This window comes from Lissotriton vulgaris, chromosome 5 (assembly GCF_964263255.1).
Source record: "Lissotriton vulgaris chromosome 5, aLisVul1.2, whole genome shotgun sequence".
In the NCBI taxonomy this organism is placed as follows: domain Eukaryota; kingdom Metazoa; phylum Chordata; class Amphibia; order Caudata; family Salamandridae; genus Lissotriton; species Lissotriton vulgaris.
This window is the reverse complement of record NC_141693.1, coordinates 967441100-967463456: the sequence shown is the minus strand read 5'-3', so window position 1 is coordinate 967463456 and position 22357 is coordinate 967441100. Positions and strand designations below refer to the sequence as shown.

The 22357-nt window shown below is 48.4% G+C and overlaps 1 protein-coding gene across 7 annotated transcripts in view; it reads left to right on the top strand.

Moving 5' to 3' along the window:
* The window catches only part of LOC147711836 (uncharacterized), a 106126-nt gene that overhangs the window by 57971 nt on the left and 25798 nt on the right, over positions 1 to 22357 (top strand). For all 7 annotated transcript variants that reach the window (XM_086922559.1, XM_086922560.1, XM_086922558.1 and 4 more), the window contains one exon: positions 16644 to 19499. In XM_086922559.1, coding sequence (XP_086778685.1) covers positions 16644 to 19499 — 2856 coding nt within the window. The remainder of the gene's footprint in view (positions 1 to 16643; positions 19500 to 22357) is intronic.

Sequence of the window (22357 nt, the reverse complement as noted above, 5' to 3'; positions counted from 1 at the left end):
GCTTCCTCTTCTGAACCACTTTTGCCGTTAAAGGAAGCATTCACGGATGTGTATCTGGGCACTTTATCCAAGCCCAATACAGTTGGTCCCTGTGAATAGGACTATTGCCCACCACCCACTCCGGGCGGCCCAGCATTCCCAACACCCCTCCCCTGAGAGTTTGGTTGGCCCATTCCCTTCTGTTCCCCTAGATGGGGAATCCAAGAAGTTGGACCATCTTGGGAAGATGTTCTCTTCCAACTTGACCTTGCGGTCGGTGAATACCGCATGGCTCTTAGGGCGATACTCCCACCATCTGTGGTACGTCCACGCAGGTCCTGCCTCAGTGCCCAGAGGAGACCTGTGCCATTCTGTCAAGCAGCCTAAAGAGACTGCCAAATTCACCATATGTTGTGGTGTGGATACCACAAATTGGTGGGTAGAAAAATTGCCATGTCTGTAGCTGTTAGGCGCTACGCATGATTGAGGACTTCCGGCTTCCCTGGGTATGTCCAATCTTCCTTGATGGACCTGTCCTTTAATGGCACTTGCCTTTTTGGCAACAAGGCATACGAAGCTTGAGTGGTTCAAGGATTCACTAGCTACAACCAGATCCTTGGGCCTCGGGGCTACGTCACGTCCACCTCAGTCTGACTCTTGCCCCTTATGTGGCTACAGAAGGAGTGCCCTGCCATGACCTGTCCAGTCACACAAGCTGTGACCGGACCAGCCCCTCCCTGCAGCCTCAGACCTGTTAGTCTGGCGTTTCAGGCCCATCAACAGCCAGTTGGGAGGCCGGATCCGCCATCTCCTCCACTGCCAATCCATCACATCAGACAGATGGGTTCTGAAAAGGTTCCCAAAGGGCTACTCCTCCCCATAGACACTAGGCCCTCCCTCCATGCCACTTTCTCACTGTCGCATGACTCAGGATGATTTGGCACTCCTCCACCAAGAAGTACCAGCTCTCTAGGCCAAGGGGAGCTATAGAGAGGGTATCTTTGCCAGAGGTAGGTTGTGGTGGTTGTTCCCACTACTTTCTGGTACCCAAGAAGGACCAAAGCCTGGTCCTATCTTAGACCTCCGGGCCATCAACTGCTCTGGAAGAAGTTTTTCACAATACTCACCCTAGTCAAAGTTCTGTCTGCCCTTGACCCAAGAGACTTGCTGGTGGCGTTGGACTTATGCTTATGTTCAAGGCATGTGAGCTGGAGAGCACATGCTTTGCATAGAGTATATAGCAGTATCCTCCTCAGGCGGTGCCCATCCTGTAGCTGTTGGAGTTGTCTGAAAGGGTTTAAAGTACTGCTTGACCCGCATTAGCTTGTTGTCTCGCTAACACATCTATACAATAGTGTTTTGTGAATGTGTGCGGTGTAGACCATCTTGCAGCTTTGCAAATCTTTCCTAAGAAAGCCATAGTGGCCCTGAGCTTGCGAGTGGATTCCACTCTAGCGGGTGCAGTTGGAGTCCTCTGCTATTGCATAGCAAGTTTGAATGCACTTAACAATCCCAACTTGCAATATCAGATTTGGAGATAGGCTTCCCCTTGTGTGGTGGTGCAAAAGCAACAAAGTTGTTTAGTTTTACGAAATTATTTTGTCATTTCGATGTACAAGAGTGCTATTCTGACTTGGTGTGTAGAGCTCGACCTGCAACAGAATCTGGTTGAGGGAAGAATACAGGTAATTGCACAGACTGATTTATGTGAAATGCAGATACAACCTTAAATAAAAAAAATTGTGGTTGGTACAAAGACCCACTTTGTCTCTGTGTAGTTGGAAAAAAGTCTTTATGGTTAGTGCCTGTAGTTCACCCACTCACCTCAATGAATGATTGCAATGAGGAAAGTGGTTTTCCAAGAGTAACTGGTTCAAATTTGTGCTTGGGTTCATAAGTTGGGCCCATTAATCTTGTGAGGACTGTGGTGGTATGATTCTAGTCTCCACCCCAACCCCCCCCCATGAAGGCTTTATTTACAGGTGCTCAACAGATGCTGCCTATTTTGTAGGTAGGCAGCTATTGTAAATGTAGTCTGATGGTGTAAGCCAATGCTGACTGCTGAAAGTGTAACCGGTTGCAGATCGTTTTGTATGGGAGCATCTACAGCTCTACATGCCACAAACGGATGCTTACTGGGTAAGTAACCTTATCCTCTCATATCCCCATCCTGCCAGTTCACTGTGGGCCATAAGCACTTTCAATTAGCCGTTCTCCCCATTGGCCATACAAGTGTGCCTCTGGTATTTACAAAGGTGATGGCGGTGGTTGCATCTCATCTGCGCAGATGTAAATGTACATGTATTTAGATCAGGGGTTCCAGTCTTCTCCCTATCTCGACGACTGGTTGTTGACTGCTGGTGTTTCCTCCCACCTCCAGACTACAGCGGACCTCCTGCATTCGCTAGGGTTCATTATCAATGTGCTGAAGTCACACCTGACTCACTCTGACACTCCTTTCATTTGGGTGGTTCTGGATACAGTGCAGTTTCGTACCGATCATATTGCACAGCGAGTCCGGAATATTCAAGGTAAACTGATCTTTCAATATGCCGGATTGCGGTGAGAATGACTGAGGCAGGTCAGCCTCAAGGCATCCTGCTGGTGTATAATGCCAGATGGCATATGCATGCTCTTCAGTGGGACCTGAAGTTCCAGTGGGCGTAGCATAAGGGGACTCTTTCCGATTACTTGCAGATCTCGAAGGGACCTGCTCACAAACTGCAGTGGTGGCTAACAAACAAATTGGGTCTGAGGCCAATCACTCTTTACCAATCACTCTTTACCAATCACTCTTTACCAATCAGATCTGACTGTGACGGATGAGTCACTTCTGGATGGGGTGCTCACCTGGGAGAGGCAGAGTTCAGGGGCTTCTGGTCTCCGGCAGAGTTCAGCCACCATATCCATCTTTTGGATCAAGCTGGCACTGAAAGTATTCCTTCCATCTCTCAGGGGGAAAGCGGTGCAGGTGTTTACCGACATGTGGTACTGCTACAAACAGTGCGGGGTCGTGGACACTGTCTAGAGGCTCTCTGCTTCTGAACATGGCTGGAACTTCAGTATATAACCCTGGTAGTTCCAATACCTGGTGGGCTTCCCGAATGCTATGGCAGACAAACTCAGGCAAGACGTCTGTGCATTGTCGCTCACAAATGGCACAGGGTCTTTCAGTGGCCGGTTGAGCCTTTGTTTGCGCTTTCTCTTCAGAGGAGAACAGATCTATGTCAGCAGTTTGCATGTTTCCGAGGTGGTGCTTGCCCGGCTACTTTTCGGCAAGTGGAGCTTCGACCTGCTGTAGGTCTTCTGCCTGTACCACTTCTGCCCAGAGTGCTCAAGAAGATCAAGCGTGACCTGGCTCAATTTATTCTTGGAGCTCTGTACTGGGCACCAGAGTCTAGTACCCTGACCTTCAGGCATGGCCATTGATCCTCTGAGCAGACTGCCCCTTCGAGAGTATCTTCTGTCACAGCAGCAGGGAAGGGTTCTTCACCCAAACCTGTCCAGTCTCAACCTCCTTGCTTGGAGGTTGAGTGGCGGCAGTCGACCGCTTTCAACCTTCCGCCCAAAGTCTGGTTTCTTGGCAGCCAGGCTTCCCTCCACTAAAACGCTATACGCCTGTAGATGGAACACATTTGTGGCATGGTGCACAGCAAAGGCTGGATCAGTATCCCTACCCCCGCGCCACTGAGGTCCTTTTGTATTTTCTTTCCTAGGCCCAGCAGGGGTATGCTTTGGGCACTCGTAATGGTTTACCTTGCAGCCATCTGCGCTTTTCTTAGGCTGCCAGATAAGCCATCTTTATTCGAATCTCCTATAGTTAACATTCTTTTAGGGCCTTACTTCTCTTTTCCCTCTATCTCCTTTTGTAATGTCCCCATGGGACTTAAATCCTGTTATGCTCTGCGTCGCTTTTCGTCGCGAGTGGAGCTGCCGTCTGTTGTACGCCTTTCCACCTATACTACTTCTGTCCAGAGTGCTGAAGATAATTTGGCTGGACCGGGCCCAAGTCATCCTTGTGGCTTCGGATTGGGCACAAAGATACTGGTATCCGAGCTGCTCAGCATGGCGATAGATTAAACTGCCTCTTTAGGAGGATCTTCTGTTGCAGCAGCAGGGGACGGTCCACCACCAGCACCTGTCCAGCCTCCATGCTTGGAGATTGTACGGCGACAGTTGACATCTTTCAACTTTCCTCCCGTAGTCTGTGATGTCATTCTGGCAGTCAGGCGCCCCTCCACTAAAACTATATACGCCTGCAGGTGGAACAAAATTGTGGCATGGTGCACAGCAAAGACTGTGGATCCCCGTTCTGCCCCTTCTGTACCTTCTCTCTTTGGCCCAAAAGGGCTCTGCTCTAGGCACTATCCAAGGTTATCTTTCGGCCCTCTGCCTTCCTATGGCTTCCAGACCAGCCTTCTCTTTAAGTCCCAGTTGTTAATCTCTTCATCGAAGGCATTACACACGCGTTTCGTCCCGTGCCTTTTCATAATGCCTCAATGGAACTTAAATCTTGTCTTGACCTATCTGATGTGCGCTCCCTTTGAGCCCCTTCATAACTGTCCCTTATTTCTTCTCACTCAAGACTGCTTTCCTGGTATCGATCACCTCTGCCAGAAGAGGCAGTGAGCTCCAGGCTCTTTCTTCTAAACCTCCTTTACTTACTGTTCATCCGGACAAGGTGGTTTTGAGTACTCTTCCTTTTTTGCCAAAGGTTGCCACACCCTTCCACATCGGGAAGACCGTCACTTTGCCCACCTTCTTTCCGCATCCTTCAAAAGAGGAAGAGGATCCACTGTCAGGACCCAAAACGTGCGCTCTCGTTCTATCTGAAGCGCACAACAGTTTTGGGTGGATGACCTACTTTTTGTTGGCTTCTTGGGCTCCCAAAAAGTTTGGGCGGTGCACAAACTGACCATCTATCGGTGGTTCGTTCTGTGCATCAAATCATGTTACTCATTGGCTAAAAAGGAGAAGATCTGTTAAAAGGGGTATGTCTTCCCCTTCTACCTCTGCTGAGCCTCCTTCAAAATCCACCCAAAAGATCTGACGGGCCTGGTGGTTCGGATCCCCTAAAATCTCCTCACCGAGGTGTAAAGGAGAAAGTGGGAGTGAGTGCTGAGGTGATTGCTTCACAGAAAGGTTCCAAAGTGCCTTCTGTTTCCCCACCATCTTCAGAGAAGTCAAAAGGTTTCAAAAAACCTGCCTCTCCCTCAGGAGTCCAAGTCTGTGAAGAAATCCCACCCGTCGGCAGTCATCCACAGGTACGTCGACGGCGGTGAAAACTACATTCTGCCAGTTTGGCCTCGTCGGCGGGATAGTCTACGATGGCTTCGTCGACTGCTTTAAAGCCTTCGATGTCGACGACTGGGCTATCTTCGTCGACAAGTTTGGTATCCTCGGTGTCTACTAGGATGACTCAGACAGTGGTGACGACGACTAAGACTACGTCTATCACGACTGGCTATGACGACGACTGCTCTGATCCTAACGTAGAGCTCGTCGACGGTACTGTCCGCTGGCTCCTCCATCGACTATGAATGATTCTCCGTCGACGATGGTTCAGTCGAAGATAGCTCAGTTGACGCGTCTCTCGTCGAATACCTCGTCGACTGTTCCTCCTTCAAAGGTGGCAAAGATTAGAATTATTGTGAAAACGCCAGATCACTCTGGATATGACTTCTCTGCGATGGGTGACTCACCTTCCTCCGGCTTTACTGTTAGATGTGGATAATTCAGATGAGGACGAAGAGGATAATGAAGATCCTTATGGAGTGGCTTACAGTCCGTCGCAACTCCATGGAAAGTGTCAGGACTCTGTGCTGGTTATTATGAGGAACTGCGTCAATCTCCACCTAGACAGCAGATTCCACAAGTTCCACAGGGTATGGTTGCCATGCCTTCATCACTCATATCGGACCTGCAAATGATGCTAACGGACTAGAGGAAGAGGTTTCCTTCACAGGCTCCGGAGTGCATTCGGGTGGCTCCTCCACCATCCTCTACAGCAGTGGTGCAGCCGCAATCTCAAGATAAAAAAAAAGTTCGGCAGCCACCAGTACAGGTTCAGACCATTCAAGTCTCATCCTGACAAAGAATGGGACGATTACGTCATTCCAGATCCTTCCTCCAGATCCTTCCTCTCCTTCATCAGATCCAGTGGATTCGCCACCTGTCTATATAGGTGGGTTCCATAAACTTATGGAGAGAGCTTCTAGGCGCTTTGGCCTTCCAGGGCCTTCGGTGCATACAGACTGCTTCCTTTAAGATTTCAAGGAACCATAATGATCTGTCCGCTCTAACCCTATAGTTGACAATGCTTGGACTGAGGGACTGAAAGCCATGCAGTCCCCTGCTACGGTAATTCCTGTCTTGCCTCGACTGGAAAAAAAGTATAAAGCTCCGGATGGAAGTCCAGCATGTATGGTGGGTCAGCCAAATCTCTGGTCTCGTAAGTAGCTCAGAGGAAGTCTAAGAACCTGGCAGCCCCTCTTGCTTCTCCACCAGACAAGGAGTGCAGAGGCTTGGATAATGTAGGGAAGAGATTCTCCTCTGTCCAGTCTTCTGGTTTGTGCCTCCAATGCGCTTGCAATTTTAGGCCGTTATGACCGCCAATTGTGGTGTGATATGACTCCGTTCTTTGATCATCTACCGGAGGCTGTTAAAGTTGAGGCTCGGAAGATCTTGGAGGAAGGGGTATGAACCTCTGCAGAAGTGATTGACTGCTCGATGGACATAGCTACAACTGCGTTCAGAGCTCTGGCAGGTTTGGCGGTCATCTGAAGGCAAGGATGGCTTTGGGCTACTTGGTTCCGCCCGGAAGTACAGAACAAGGTATTGGACATGCCCTTTGATGGTTATGTGCTTTTCGGAAAGCACATTGACGATGCCTTGCAGGAGATAAAGGACACTGAAACACTCAAGTCCTTCGGCAACTTCCAATATCTTAAAACTCCTTTCCGAGTAGCGAGGGGGAGAGGTTATAACAGCAGAGGAGGATACCAGCAACGTTACTCCTCTTACTCAGTCCTCACAATCCTACAGGCCACAATATTTGCAGAGGCAAGGACAATCAGCCTCTTTCTCTCACCAACAAGGGAAACCACGACCGGGTCGCCAGGGTAGAGACCACTCAAAGCGACAATAGCGGCCTCCTGGCTTTGTCTACTGTTCTTACCTCTCCAATATCATCCGTGGGAAGCAGGATTGTTTGTCTGAAAAGCTGGATAAATAGAACATCTGACCAATATCATTTGGAGTGGCCACACCTTGGAGTTCCAACAGCTTCCTCCAATCAGAGCTCCTGGCGCCAGCAGCGTAAAACATCCTAGACTGCTACGTCTCAAAGCCCACCAACTCTTGATCAAGGGGGCAATAGAGCCGGTCCCTCACACTCAGAGAGGGGAAGGCTTTTATTCCAGGTTTTTCCTGGTTCGCAAGACGAAAGACAAATGGCGTCCAATTTTAGATCGAAGAGAGCTCAACACCTATCTCATAAAGCTCTCATTCAGGATGGTCACCCTTCAAGATATTCTACGTCTTCTGAATCCAGGAGACTACATGGCGACACTGGACTTGGAGGACACATACTTCCCCGATCCATCCGGCTCGCAGACAATAACTTCGCTTTACAGTGGGCAAGAGCCACTTCCAATTCAAGGCCTTTTGGCCTGAAGTCTGCACCCGGATATTTACGAAGGTTCTGGCACCTGTGGCTGCATTCCTCAAAGCAATCTCTAGAAGTCTTCCCCTACCTAGACGATTGGCTTATAAAGATGCCATCTTTTCAAGCGGCTTCCAAGGCGGTTTCACATTCCATCCAACTTTACAACAGCTTGGGTCTTCAACTCAACATAGAGAAATCAGGCCTTCAGCCAGCCCGGTATGTAAGGTTTCTAGGCTCTATTCTGGAAACCAGATGCTGCAAAGATTTCCCAACGGAGGAGCGTCAACACAAGCTCATGCAGTCGGCTCGTCTATTGCAGAAAAAGAAGACCCTGTAGGTACGACTCTACAAGTCCCTGCTAGGATCGATCTCATCCTGCATACCATTGATTCAGCACTGCAGAGTTCGCATGTGGTCGCTGCAGGAACGGCTGGACAAGCAATGGTACCAGGAGGAAGGCTCCTTCGAGGACAGGATAATGGTAACCCCAGCGATGAGACTCATGCAGCTGGTGGCTGGTTCGAGAGAACATCTCAAAAGATTTAAACTTCACGCTCCCTCCATCTCCCATGGTTGTGACGACAGACGCCTCACTAGAAGGTTGGGGAGCGGTTCTGCAGAATTTACATGTGAGCGGTCATTAGAACCCAAGTCAGCGGAAGTTCCACATCAATCTTTTGGAACTGATGGCTATTCGCTTGGCTCTTCAAGCTTTTCTGCCGAGGGTTCAAGATCATACAGTGCTGGTCCGCACAGACAACACGACAGGCATGCATTATATCAACAAACAAGGAGGAACCAGATCCCAAGCTCTTTCAAAGGAAGCTCAGAGAATATGGGACTGGGCTATTCTTCACAACATTACGCTGTCAGCGGAGCACCTCGCGGGCACGCTCAAATAAAAAGCGGACGCTCTCAGCCGCCAGAGGTCGGTCACTCACGAATGGGAATTGGACCAAACCATCCTCTACGAAGTCTTCACGGTCTGGGGGATCCCGACCATAGACCTGTTTGCGACTCCGGAGAACGCCAAATGCCAACTTTACGCAAGCAGGGATCACCATCAGGTATCCTTTGGGAATGCGCTTTAGATTGCTTGGTACGGCGCATTTCTCTATGCCTTTCCTCCAATTCCCCTAATTCCGAAAGTCATCAAAGATCAAAGCGGAACCATGCACAGTGATCTTGATTGCACCAGCGTGGCCCCGACAGTTCTGGTACACGGAACTCCAACTACTGTCTCTGGATCAGCCAATCCACCTGCAGCCGGTTCAGTCTATGTTGACAGGGCCAGGTACTTCATCCGGATCCCAAATCGCTCCAGTTGACTGCGTGGCTCCTGAGTACAGAGAATTTAAAGATCTAGATCTCTCAGAGTAATGTAAAGATATTCTGTCTCAGTCCAGAGCCCCAAGTACAAACAAAACGTAATGGGCTAAGTGGAGAAGGTTTTGTCTCTGGTGGTGTTCACAAAATCTGCATCCTTACACTGAGCACCCACATCAGACTTTGCCTTATGTTCTTTCCCTGGCTAAATCAGGGTTGGCTCATTCCTCTGTCAAGGTGCATCTGGGACCCATCTCAAGGTTCAGGCGCACATCTCCAGGTCCTTTGCTTTGGTCTGCAAGGATTATCAATGAGTTTATGAAAGGTCTGTTCAGAGTCTTTCCTCCAGTCCGGCCTCCTCCGCCAGTCTGGCAACTAAATTTAGTATGGACTAATCTAATGACAGCACCATTTGAACTCCTACATAAGGCAGACCTTAAATTTCTGTCATGGAAGCTTGCTCTTTTGTTGGCTCTAACATCTGCTAGGAGGATAAGTGAGCTCCAGGCTTTTACAATTGAAGAACCTTTTCTGTAGTTCAAGAAAGATGTTGTAATACTGAGAACAAATCCAAAGTTCATCCCAAAAGTTCCCTCTGAATTCCATCTGAATGAGCTGGTGATTCTAAAGTCCTTTTTTCCACAACCTACCACACCAGCGGAAAGGTCTTTACATTCTTTGGATGTTCAGAGGTGTCTGAAATTCTATCTGTAACTCACTAAACCTTTCAGGAAATCTTAACAGTTGTCTGTATCTTATGGCGCTCCGCGGAAGGGGTATCCATTGTCCAAGCACAGTATTTCCCGTTGGATTTCCAATGCTATCCAATTTTGCCATCAGCAGGCGGGCAAACCGCTTCAAAGACTAGTTCGAACTCCTTCCACGAGATCTGTGGCATCCTCAGTGGCTCTGTTGTCGGGAGTCCCTATCAAGGACATTTGTCGGGCAGCCTGGATTCTTCCATGAAGGATGATGCAGCTGTTGGACAGGCAGTCCTGAGATCTGTTTCAATAAGAGGTGAGCTTTCCCTACAGTCCCTCCTTCCTGTGATTTGCACATCTTGTATCTCTTGTTGTATCCCCTACTATGGTACCATTTGGTTTACTGTGGGGGTGTGTGTAAGTATGTATGTATGTATGTATGTATATATATATGTATATATATGTATGTGTATGTGTGTATATATGTATATATGTATATATATATTTATTATTCATGGAACAAAATGTGCTTTTTTGGTGGCTTACTGCTTGCTACTCTGATTAAAAAAACATGGGAATCTATGGAAGTTCCAATACTGGGCCAAGACAACAAGTTACTTACCTGTAACTTTGGTTCCCCAGTATTGGTAACTTTCATAGATTCCCATGCGCCCACCCTCCTCCCCTGGGAAAGCTCTGCCTTTTTTACTGAGATGATTGCTGTTACACAACGGCTACGAAAATCTGAGGCTCTCAGGGGGGTTCTATTGGGTGAGGCTCTTCTGATTGGTGGTTGCAGAAAGTTTGGTCTTTTATAAAAAGAGGTGGATAATGAGATGAGGCCTAGGCCTAACTTTCTCTTTTGTACCATGATATTTTTTTATTTACCGAGGCTCCCATTCCGACGACAGGTAATGATACAAAGCATGGGAATCTATGAAAGTTACCAATACTGGGGAACCAAAGTTACGGGTAAGTAACTTTTCATCCCTTCGCCAACCAGCTGTCACAGTAGTGACAGATGCAGCACTCCTGGGCTGGAGCATCCATCTGGAAGATGTGTAGATAACAGGATTCTGGTTTCCGGCAGAATCCGGACTCCACATGAACCTGCTGGGGCCCTGTGCGTACTGTCATTGAAATCCTTTTTACCCTCCAAGAGAAGGATAACACAAGTGTTCCCTGACACAACCAACTCCATGTTGTACTGCAACAAACTGGTGAAGTGGGGTCGTGGATCCTGTCAAGAGACCCTGCATCTCTAGACATGGCTAAAAACAGTAGGGCATAGGTTCAACACCGGGCAGGTTCCCTGAAAGCTAGTGTAGACTAACTGACGTTGTTGCCTAGTGAATTATGAATGGAGTCTTCATCCGCAGGTGGCGCACGGTCTTTCGACAGTGGTAGAACCTCTTGTTAGATCTGTTTGCCTCTGGAATGCGCAGCATCAGCTTTTTTGTGTGCAAGTTTCCAAGGTGGCTTTTGCCCGGAGACACATTTGATCTCCAGTGGAGCTCTCGCCTTCTGACAGCAGTGGTTCACCACACTTCTAGAACTCTCTGTAGTTCAGGCCTTCTGTGTGCCTTTAAACCTGTACCACTCCTGCCCAGAGTTATCAAGATGTTCAGGGATGACCAGGTCCAAGTCATCCTTGTGGCACCAGATTGGGCACGAAGAGTTTGGTATCCCGAAGTACTGGGCATGCCAGTTGAACCTCTGAACAGGCTGCCCCTTCATGAGTATCTCTGTTGCAGCAGGGAACAGTCCTCCTGAGCCTGTCCACTGGGACGCCTTTGTGGAGATTGAGCAGGGACAGTTGGCAGCTTATGATCTCCTGAAGGCTAATGTATTTTTTAGCAGCCAGCGTTCCGCCACCTAGACTGTATATGCCTGCCATTGGGGAAAAAAATTGTGGGATGATGCACAGAAAAGCACATTGAGCCCTTCGATCTGCACCCCCACCCCAAAATCTCGACCTGAAGTTCTACTCCTTCTTTTCCTTGCCCAGCAGGGCTCTGCTCTCTGCACTCTTAGGGGCTATCCGCTTTTTCTGTGACTACCTGACAGCCCTCATTTTTCAGGTCCCCTATTGTACATAGGTTCTTAAAAGCCCCCCCCCCCTCCCCTTCCATTTATGTCTCATTTCGAACCTCGCCGTAATTGTCGCCTCTGTCGGAAGCCAATCAAAACAGCCTTCCTTGAGGCGATTGCATCTGCCCGTTGAGTGAGCTTCAGGCCTTCTCATCGAAGACTCTTTACCTCCATGTATCCTAATAAGCTGGTGCTTCGCATACAGACCTCCTTTCTAACAAATGTGGTCATCCTATTACATGTAGGCTAATCATCACCCTGCCCACATTTTGTGCTCCTCCACATCCCGCAGAAAAAAGGAAGTGACTCTACAGTCGGTACAGCACAGGAAGTCTGGGCGGAGGACCAACACTTCGGGGGATATGTTTGTGCGGAAAATGGTCTAGCGGTGCAGAAGCGAACCAGCTCCAGATGGATTGTGCTCTGCATCAAAATCAGCTACGCATTGGCCAAGAAGCAACCTACTGAAGGCTTGCGCGCTAGAGCCACAACCACTGCGTTAGTGTTAGAACTGGCTATTTCTGGTAGGCTAAGGCTGGTGCCAAAGCCAGGCAGAAACCACCATTCTAGTCAGGGCAAGGGAGTCGCACGCCAAGTTAACCCCTGCTCACCCCCTGGTAGCTTGGCACGAGCAGTAAGGCTAAACTCGGAGGCAATGTGTAGAGCATTTGCGCCAGCACACAACAGCAACATACTAGGCACACCACAAAAGGAACTCCAAACAAGGATATTTATAAAATAACTTTTTGTATTGTAAACACACATCAGATAGTATCACACATGTACATTGTGCCAACTGGCACGGGCAATATTCACAAAGGATTATTTACAAGACAGGGCCACATGGGCCACTGTCAGAATCAGCACTTAGTAGAAATGAAATAGTCAGAAATTAGAATAAAAGAATATAAAATCACTGTAGCACAAAGTAAGTTATAAATCACATCCAGTAACTACTGGCAACAGGTAAGTACCCCCTACGCAACCCTAAACACCTTAGGAGAATGTCACGCAGGGAACCAGGACCTCACTAGGACCACCTGTACTAAAAAGAACAACCACCTAAGTATCACACAGCATTTCGGGGTATAAGCACAACACATTACGCATGAAAACCCATTCAGCGGTGTAGTAAAGGGAAACACATGATGCATAAACCTACACATTCAGCGGTGTTCAGGACAGAGCACATAATGCAATAAAATACATTCAGGGGTGCAGCGCAAGAAGACACATGATGCCTAAAACATTCAGAGGTGCAGCGCAGGGAAAAGTAAGACACATGATGCATAAACCTACACATTCAGAGGTGCCAGAACAATACAATAGCACAAAAATCACATGTCTCAAAACATTCAGAGGTGCAGGAATAGCACATGATGCAAGGAAACGCATTCAGAGGTGCAATAACCATACAATTGCGCAAAACTTACATAAGCCACCACCTGTGGCAGTCCCTAGGCCAACTGGCCTTGTTGGGGCTCAGACGCCCTGTGTCCAAATGTCAGGGCGCGCTGCCATGCAGGGCCAGTCCAAGCCTAAACGTAGCAGGTGCCCACTACTAGCTGGGCACCTGTGAAATCCCAAGACCTAAACGGTGCAGCTGGGAATCATCAACACTGCGCCAGAGCCCTCACTGACCCTTAGGCGCAAACTGCGCACTTGGAGCCACACAGGCTCTTAAACAATTATAGGCCCCTGGAGCCCTCAAGGCTTAACAAATCCCTCGCAGGCAGGAGGGGGCGGGCACCGGCAATGTGCCCCGACGCCCCCTCTTAACTAAAATGGCCCCCAAGAGTCTCTCATGGCTCTAAATAACCATGGGCCCCCAGAGCCTCTGTGGCTCTAAACACAAATCTTGCCCTGTCGTTGGAGCCTCGCTGGGCTCAAAAACACGAATATGCCGCCTTGAGCCTTGCAGGCTTGTAAATACAGATGCGGGCATTGGAGCCTCTCGGGGCTCTACACACGTGGGTGCGACCCACTGCCAACCGGGGCTGCCCTTGAAGCCCTCGTGGCTTCGCACTGACAATAAGCGCGAGCTCGCACCACTGGGAGTGGTGTGGGGGGGAGGTTCGGGGGGGGGGGGGGGGGGGGGGGGGGGGGGACACCGACAATGTGTCCCGGCGCCCCTCCCTTCTCCTCTGCCCCACTCTGCCTGGCCCAGCCCAGACTCACCGGGACTCCGACGCGGGACGCCAGCCTTCTCTCTCTCTCCGGGGCTCCCTCAGCACACGGGAGCCCCACCAGCAGGCGACGCATCCTCTCTTCCCGGGGCTCCCTCAAGATCACGGGGGCCCCGGGCGGCCATCACCACTCTCCGCCTCTTCTCCCACGGCACCTTGGACTTGGAGCAGGGGTGGGCACCGACAATGTGCCCCGCGCCCCCACCGCACTGCTCCACTGTCTCTCTCGGGGCTCCCTCCAGACCACGGGAGCCCGGCACCAGCCAGCACTTCTCCTCCGGGGCTGCACGTGTCCCCCAGGCGGGGCGGGACTTCCGGCCGGCCGCGCAATCAGGATTGGCCGGCCGGCCAACCACTTCCGGGTCGTCGCGGCAGCGCGGTGGCCCGCTTCAGGCACTCTTATGCGGGGGCTGAATTAACCGAGGAGTGGGCTCCCTCGAGTTTAAAATATAAAACTAGCAAATAAGCGAGGTGGGCACTCGCTAATCCATAAATTACACAGCCAATTCAGCAAATGCCGGGTGGGCACCGGCTTGGCAATAAACGCTCTCAAGCGCTTGGGCGAAATAAATAAAGCACTCCCAAAGCGCTAGAAGACAGGCAGAGCGCTCCCAGGCGCTCAGGGGGGGAAGCACAGCGCTTCCAGGCGCTAGAAATGCAGCTTCTCCATGCTGCAAAGGTCCCAGAGATCCCCAGGGGCAAAGCCAAGTCCCCCCCCCCCCCGGCCCCCACCCCAAATCAGCTCAGGCAAGGCAGAGGGGTCCCCCAGAAGTCCTCCAGGGGCTGGGCAGCGCCCGCCCCTGGTAGATTCAAGTCAGAAACTAGAACATTTTGGAAGGGGGCACAGCCCCTTCTTATACACAGAAAAGTCTTTGAAGTCTTTGTGTAGGCAGTGTGAGAACGAGCTAGAACTGGTTATAGGGAAGTCCTGTCAGTATCAGGGACAGAGGTGACAGTCGCCCAGCGGGGGGGTGGAGCCAGCATTGTGGTCAGGCAGGCACAGCCCTTCACTATCAGGGGCCATCTCCTCCCACTTCCCTGGCAGCAGATGCTGCCTTTCATCCATGGGCTGACTCACACAACCTCCTGGGCTCTCCAGCCCCTGTCACTCTCAAACCAGACCAGTCAATCCACAAGCAGGCCCAGTCACTCCTGGACCAGGCTCACCAGCCAATCACACGCCAGACACAAATTACACAAATATGCCATCTTCTAAAAGTGGCACTTCTAGACTAGACACAATCATACCGCATATACCATTTCGCAGCATTCAGTCTCACGAGTTCTCTCATACCAAACTCGCCCCTGCACTCCCCACACATCAGGAACTACCATGGGCATACATATTCCCCATTCGTTCCTATGGAAGGGCAGGTCACTCACCACACATAGAGCTCAAGCACTTTACACTGTACCACAGTGAAAAAGTGCGCAGAGGCCTAAAATCACCAACACCAGGTTCCAGAAACAGGCTAGGAAAAAGCAAAAAGTCTCGGTGAACCTGCCCAAAGGGCCGGGTCCAACAGTTCGCATGTGAAGTTCAGTCCTGGAAATTTTCCTGGTCATCATTGGCTTCACTGCAGACATCCAGCAAATATTACTGTCAGGAGTTTGGTCCATATGTAGATTGACACTTAAATAAAAAAGTTGCTTACCTTCAGTAACTAGTATGCTACAGACTAGCTGCAGATTCCTTACTGACCCATCTCTTCCCGCCCCGCCCCCCCCCCCCCCCCCCCCCCCCCCGCAAACCAATTTCTAGGGTCAGGGCTAATCCCTTTCAGAGCCCTAGTTTTACCAACCAGTGTTCATGGCTCTTTGGTTTTGGTGTGGAAAGTAATAAGTAACTGACGACCACGTGCCTAGGTGGCTTCTATAAAGATGCAGTGGACGGCTTTTATGTTAGTGCACGCGGAGCAAATTGCCACCTATAGTCACGCCGGGTACTGCTGATCTTCTGGATCTAGTCTGCTTCCTAGGAAATTCAAAGGTAAGGAATCTGCAGCTAGATATAGTATTTACCAGATAAAGCACGAAAGGTAAGTAACTTGTACTTTGGTGCGTTAGACTAGAGCTTCTGCTGAAATCTAGATATCTGTTCTGTGTTCCTAATCCATTAATTTCGTATTGTTGTTAATGCTTCCTACAAAGTGATGGAGAGACTACAATCAGGATCCACCTAGGACTCTGTTTCTACATAGACAATGCTCAGACCAGTCAATCAGCTTCTCTTTGGCTGTAGTGATTCAGAAGTGTACAATTTCCAGATCGCCCTCTATCCATTGTGAAGACCTTTGCCACTGCAGATTCCTCACCTGCCTGCCTCCCAGTTCAGAGCTTTCATACACACTTTGTAATTTTCTAAAGTTGTGATTCAGAGAGGATCGCCTGCTGAGGAAAAGTTTCAATTGAAAAAAAACTGGAAGGTGAAAATGGGTTAACGCAATGACTAATTTGGAGGTTATGATTCTGTCTGGGCACTTATAGGTAATTGTTTTTCCTTTAGAGCATGGGTGTAGGGTTACTGCATGGGTTTTGGTGCCCCAAGTGATAGTTGACGTCCTCATGAGCGATGGGAAAAGCACTAAAAATAGTTAAGGAACTAAGTTCTTAAGAGCAAATGTCTTGTAGATGTTAGTAATTCTAAGTAAACTTGTGATTTTTATTTTTTATTTTATTTTTTAAACATTTTAGATTCAAGCATATCCAAAAATGAAGAATTGGCAGTAGAACTTCAAAAGGCTTTTGGAAAAGCAACAACCTCTATGGCTAGAAGACTGAAGAAGCCTCCTGTGAAAGAAAGTGCCAAAGCCCCTTCAAGACTAGGAAGAAGTCTGCGTAATGCGGATGTAACCATAGTCTCTGAATTGGTTAAGATAATAACTCCATCCAAGTTGCAACAAAGACCTGCTCAAAATCAGAAAGGAAAAGTAATGGAATCCCTCCCTACTGAAAAGGCACCCACTCTACTGGAGATGCCGGTTTTCTTGCTAAAGAAAGTTACTAAGAAAGCTGTGTTAAAGCGTGGCAAGGGAAGATTAAGAAGAGCTCCTAAGTGCCTGCCAGGACAGGATACTAAAGAAGACCTTGCTCTAAAAAATATTGAGGCATCAAATTTGCTTGAAAACGTTACTGTTGTAGACCAGGTAGTGGCAGATGTAGCTCCAATTAAATTAGGCAGGGGGAAAAGGGATACAGATGTCAAAAACCTTCCTGCAACTCCAAGAACCCGTGGTAAAAAGGATAAGAGTCCAGTGGAAGTTAAAGATGCTAAAAGACCCACCAGAGGCAGAAACAAAGCATTACTCGTTGAAAATATAGAGCCTACGGACATGTTGCCATTGACACGGAGACTCCGAACACAGACTCCAAGTGCAGGGAAAGGTTTGCAATCTTCAGAGAAGTCTATTCCAAATAACTCTGAGCAACAAACTGACATTTTAGAAAAGCCAAGCATACGTCCCAAAGTGAAGAAGTCTGTCAAGTGGCACCCTCTAGTGTCTGATGTAATGCCATCTGAACCAGAGAGTGCAAAAGAGAGACAAACTCAACTGCCCAATGATGTAATGGTGTCCAGTGAAAGACCTGCAGTGGAAGTTGAAGACATCTTAATTCCAGCAAGAAAATCTAGAGGTAGAGTGACTAGCCGTAAACCTCCAACTTCTGTCCAAGAGCTTGTAGCTGAAAAACAAACCAGGATTAAGAGGGTTTTAATAGAAATGGCTACAAATGAATCCACTAAGGAAGCAGCTGTTGAAGTGTCTGAATTAATAACAAGTAAACGACGAGGAAGAAAGAACAAATTGGAAACCTTGCCCAGATCAGTCAGTGACTCTACAGCGGCTGAAGTTTTGGTTGGTGGAAGCCAGACAGCAGAGACTCCAGCTGAACAAACAGTTGGTGAAACTTCTAATAGGAGAACTACTAGAGGGAAACTAGCAAATAAGACCAATCCGTCAAAGGAGTCCACCCAGTCTACAAATGAACTATTGGTAGAAAAGGATGCAGCTGAAAAACAGAAAGGCCTGAAAATGCAAAAAACTGCCAGTCCAAGAGGAAGGAGGAAAAATGAAATTAAGAGTGCAACTAGTGATTTTGAGAAATCCATCCAAGAGCAGGAAGAACATTTGACTGCAGTTGTAGCTATAGAAAGCACAAATGTTGAGAACCAAAATGCAGAAGATAAGCAAGCAGTTGGGGCAAAATATCAAAGTAGGAGTAAATCGGCTAGGTCAAGAACAGCTAAAGGTGTTTTAGCAGAAGAGAAGCCTGACGGAGTGTCTAATAGCATTGCGGTAAAAGACCAAGCACTAGAAGTGCCTCAGCCAGTAATACTTAATCCTCGCAGAGGAAGACGTAAATTGGAACCTTTGTCTAGTTCGGTAAGTGTATCTGATTCTGTGAGTAAATCAATCGGATCTGAATCATCAGAAGTGTCACTTGTTGCGGATGTCCTTGTTGCTGAAACAGTCACTGAAACGGTCGCAGAGAAGTTTTCAAGTATGAGGAAAACTGCACGCGGTAAACGGCCTAAGCCTGTAATTCAAATGTCTCCACCAAAGGAATCAGTTTCTTCAAATATCAAAACTAGTATAGATATTAAGTATTCAGTGCAAAAACAATCTGTAAAAGATGACAAAATTGCAGCCTTGGAGAAGTCTGGACCCGAATTTGTGTCCACTGCAGCTACTCCTCGAAGAGGAAGAAACAAGCAGAGTACAGTAAATGAATCCTTTACAACCCTAAGTAAATTAACAGAGGCAAATACTGTAAATGTCCAGATAGCAGAATCAAACCTTGTTACAAAAAAACGACTAGTTGGAAGGAAGCAAGTTACAGATAATACATCTTCGCAGTCATTGACCTCTGCGATAGCAAATACTAGCACGTTAAGTGATTTAGGGTCCACCATGCTGCTTGATAAAACATCCGTGGCAAATGAAAAGAGCAGCCGCCGAGTAGGACGGGGCAGAGCAACCAACCAAAGCAATACCATCACTGGTGATGGAGAAAACCTTTCAGAGGACCAACTGCTCATCAGCAAAAAGATTTTAAAAAGAACTGAGACATCTACTGTAACTGCGCGTGCTGGTAGGAGAGGAAAATCTGCTGTTTTACCTGAAACTGAAGCGCCATCAGAAGACCAAAGACGTGGTGTTAAACGAAAACTCACTGGTAAGGAAGTTGCAACTCTTTTAGTAAGTGAAACTGAAGAGCAACTGGAGTCTTCACCCACAAAGATTTTTCGAAGAGCGTCCAGTCAGTCAAAAGCTCTCAGAACTGCAGTTGATGCAAGAGAAAGTGAACAAAAAACAGACGTTGTTCCAGATGGCCCTGTGAAAAATATGAGTGAGAGCTTTATTCAAGAACAAAATGTTTTAAGTACTAAAACTCGGGGCAAAGCTAGAAAAGCTGAACCTAAAAGTCCAGAAGTGCCATCTCCTGTTAAACAAATTGCAAAGAAACAGGGGAAACCGAAAGTTGGCTATGAACCACAGCCCACTCTCACCTTGACTGAGAGTAACACTTCACCCAAAAAGGCTAAAATGGGTAAGAATTGCTATTACATTTTTAATATTAAAACATTCATTGCAGGTTGTACCAAGAAATGTAAGGTTGCACACTTCCTAAAAGGAATGTTTACTTGTACTGCTGCTACCAGTTCTTCCTCTAGAATTGTGGGTTGTCTGTTTAGAAAATTGCGCACATTTTACATATATAGACTCTGTTAGACGTTTTATGCCGGACTTTTAATTTCCTCCCTGCCACAGGTCAAACTCTCGGCCGGCATGAATTGGGGGAGGGTAATTAAAAAAAATTTTACAATAAAAACTTACCTTCGCCTACGGTACCGGACTCCCGCGTCACGCCTCCTGCTCTCTCTTCCCCTAAGCCAATCACAACGCTGCAATGGCAGCGTTGTGATTGGCTACGACGCCGACCTTACAGGCGTCTATGGGAAAGCCATGTTCGAGGCATGTGGGCCGCTAAATTCATATCTTGTGCATAGATTGCCGCCTAGTGTTGGGTCTGGTTGATTGCACCTTGTTGTCCTGGAAGAGTCTTTGAAGTATCACGAGATAGGTGGCTCCTCCCCTGGACTACAGTGCGCATGGGCATCATCTCCATCCTCAGATTGTTTTTTTCCGCCATTGGATGTGTTCTGTGACTCTCGTTCGGAACCTACAGGAAAAACTTGTTTTCTTCAGGCCAAAAGGCCTCTTTAAGTGTCAGTATTTTACTTCGTTCGATTCTGAGTTAACTTATCCGGTTCCCAGATACTTGAGCACGTGTGCTCCCAGCTTTTTAGGCCCGATCGGAGATTGACATCGATGGAATTCCAGGCCCCGTTCAAACGTTGCCCAGTCTGTAACGCGAAGTACCCTCTCTCAGATGTGCACCGTGTGTGCAACAGATGTCTGTCTCCAGACCAAGACTAGGAGAGTTGCTTGGCCTGTTCGAAATTCAGGTCGGAAGAGGCGATCTCTCTTCGACGCGAGGCTACCGGCGCGGAGGGTGTCTGATGTGGAGGATATCTTCGATGCTGGGGACGACGAGGGCGTCCTAGGGGAGGAACCGGAGCACTTCTCCGACACGGCCTCCGGTCAAGAATCTCACTACAGAGAAGAGGTAGACTATTTGAACATCGAAGACGATGAGGCTGGCGAGGTAAGAGACGACGGTATGGCCATTGGAGCCGCAGAGAGCGGCTCCAGCGATGAGCAAGACCAGACTGAATCCTCGGTCGAAAGTGACACTGTCTGGTCAAAGGCTCAGGTCGAAGCATCGCCGGAAGGCCTTAGCCAAGATCTTTCTACTCATTCTACAGCCCTGCAAACTGGCCCGGCTAAGTATATTTCAGAGCCTTCGGTTGGTACGCCTTCGAAAACGAAACCGAAACTGACTAAAGACAAATCGTAACTGAAACTGATCAATCCAGTATTCGTTTCGCAAAGCCTTGGATACTCGGAGCCTTCTTATGATCCGATGGAACGTGTCCTTTCGGGGTCACGAAAGGGTGCCAACCCGAAGATCAGTACATCCAAAATGGTGCCAAAGGCCCAAAGAGACGGACTGACGCATCTAAGGCTGCCCTCGGGGGCGTGGACACTGAAGACTGACTTGAGTCGCAGCCGCCACTCAGTCCGAATGCATACAAGTTGATGCTGGTTACGGTTCTCTAAGACTAGCAAAAAATTACCGTGTTGGAACGTGACTCATCAAGCCATGGCCATTTTGGGGATCCCAGCGCAACACCTGGCTTGAAGTTGGAGATGGCCGTGAAAAAAGCCAAACAGCCATCTGGACCTCCACCTATAGTTTTTGGACTGCCTCCGACTACAAGACCTAAAACTTCTAAGCCGGCACAGGGCACCGACCCTGGTAAACTGATGTCAAAACTTAAGTAAACGACCGCCACTCCTGAAGGCGTCGGTTCCACTCCACCTTCTTCTGAAAGCTCAAAGAAGTTGTACATTGACTCTGCAACCGGAAGACTCACCCTTTTCAAACTGAAGATCTTGCCGGAGAATCCAATGGAATCCTATCAAATCCCACTTAAAAGGAAAAGAGACTCTGCCCCCTCGCCGGTCCTTTTAGAGTCTGTGAGGACTTCTGGACAAGCCTTTACACATTCCTCCACACGCACTGAGGATGGTGGGGGGGGGATGACCAAAATGACGAACAATTCAACTATCCTGATGAATCTAATCGGGATGATTCGCAGGATGTGCTCGAAAATCAAGGCATGGCGGACCAACAGTCTTACCAAGTAAAGACAGCCCCCGCAGATTGAAAGGGTGGCGTTGAACCACGATGTGGTCATGCATGCAGAACCAGTTGAGGAGGACCTTCTCTACGTCGGACAGGTCAGTGAAGATGCTGCCGGGTGTCCTTAAACACGCCAATGACATTTTCAAGGACACAACCAGAGCAAGGGTGGTGAACCCGCGTATTGAGAAGAAATACAGGCCTGCTCCTGTGGACCCTACGTATATAAGGGGTCAATTGCCATTGGACTCTTTGTGAGTTCGCCCTCTTCCGGGCATTGGAGACCACCAAACAAGTGGTGATGCTCCTCCCCCAGACAAAGAATCTAAAGTATTAGAGGCCTCTGGGAAGCGGGTTGCTGCACAGGCAGCGAATATTTGGAGAATAGCCAATACACAGGCTCTACTGGCTAGATACGATAGGGCTCACTATGATACCCTAGAGCAGTGGTCTTCAAACTTTTTGATGCCGGGACCCCCCCATCAAAATATTTTAGGCATAAGGACCCCCTCTAGACAAAAAATTCTAGAACCTAGTATTCCTTATCATTGACAACCATACATGTTCTCCAGAGAAACGGTCAATCTGTGCTTGCACCTCATTAGTACCAGTTTAACACCCAAATATAGCAATAAGCA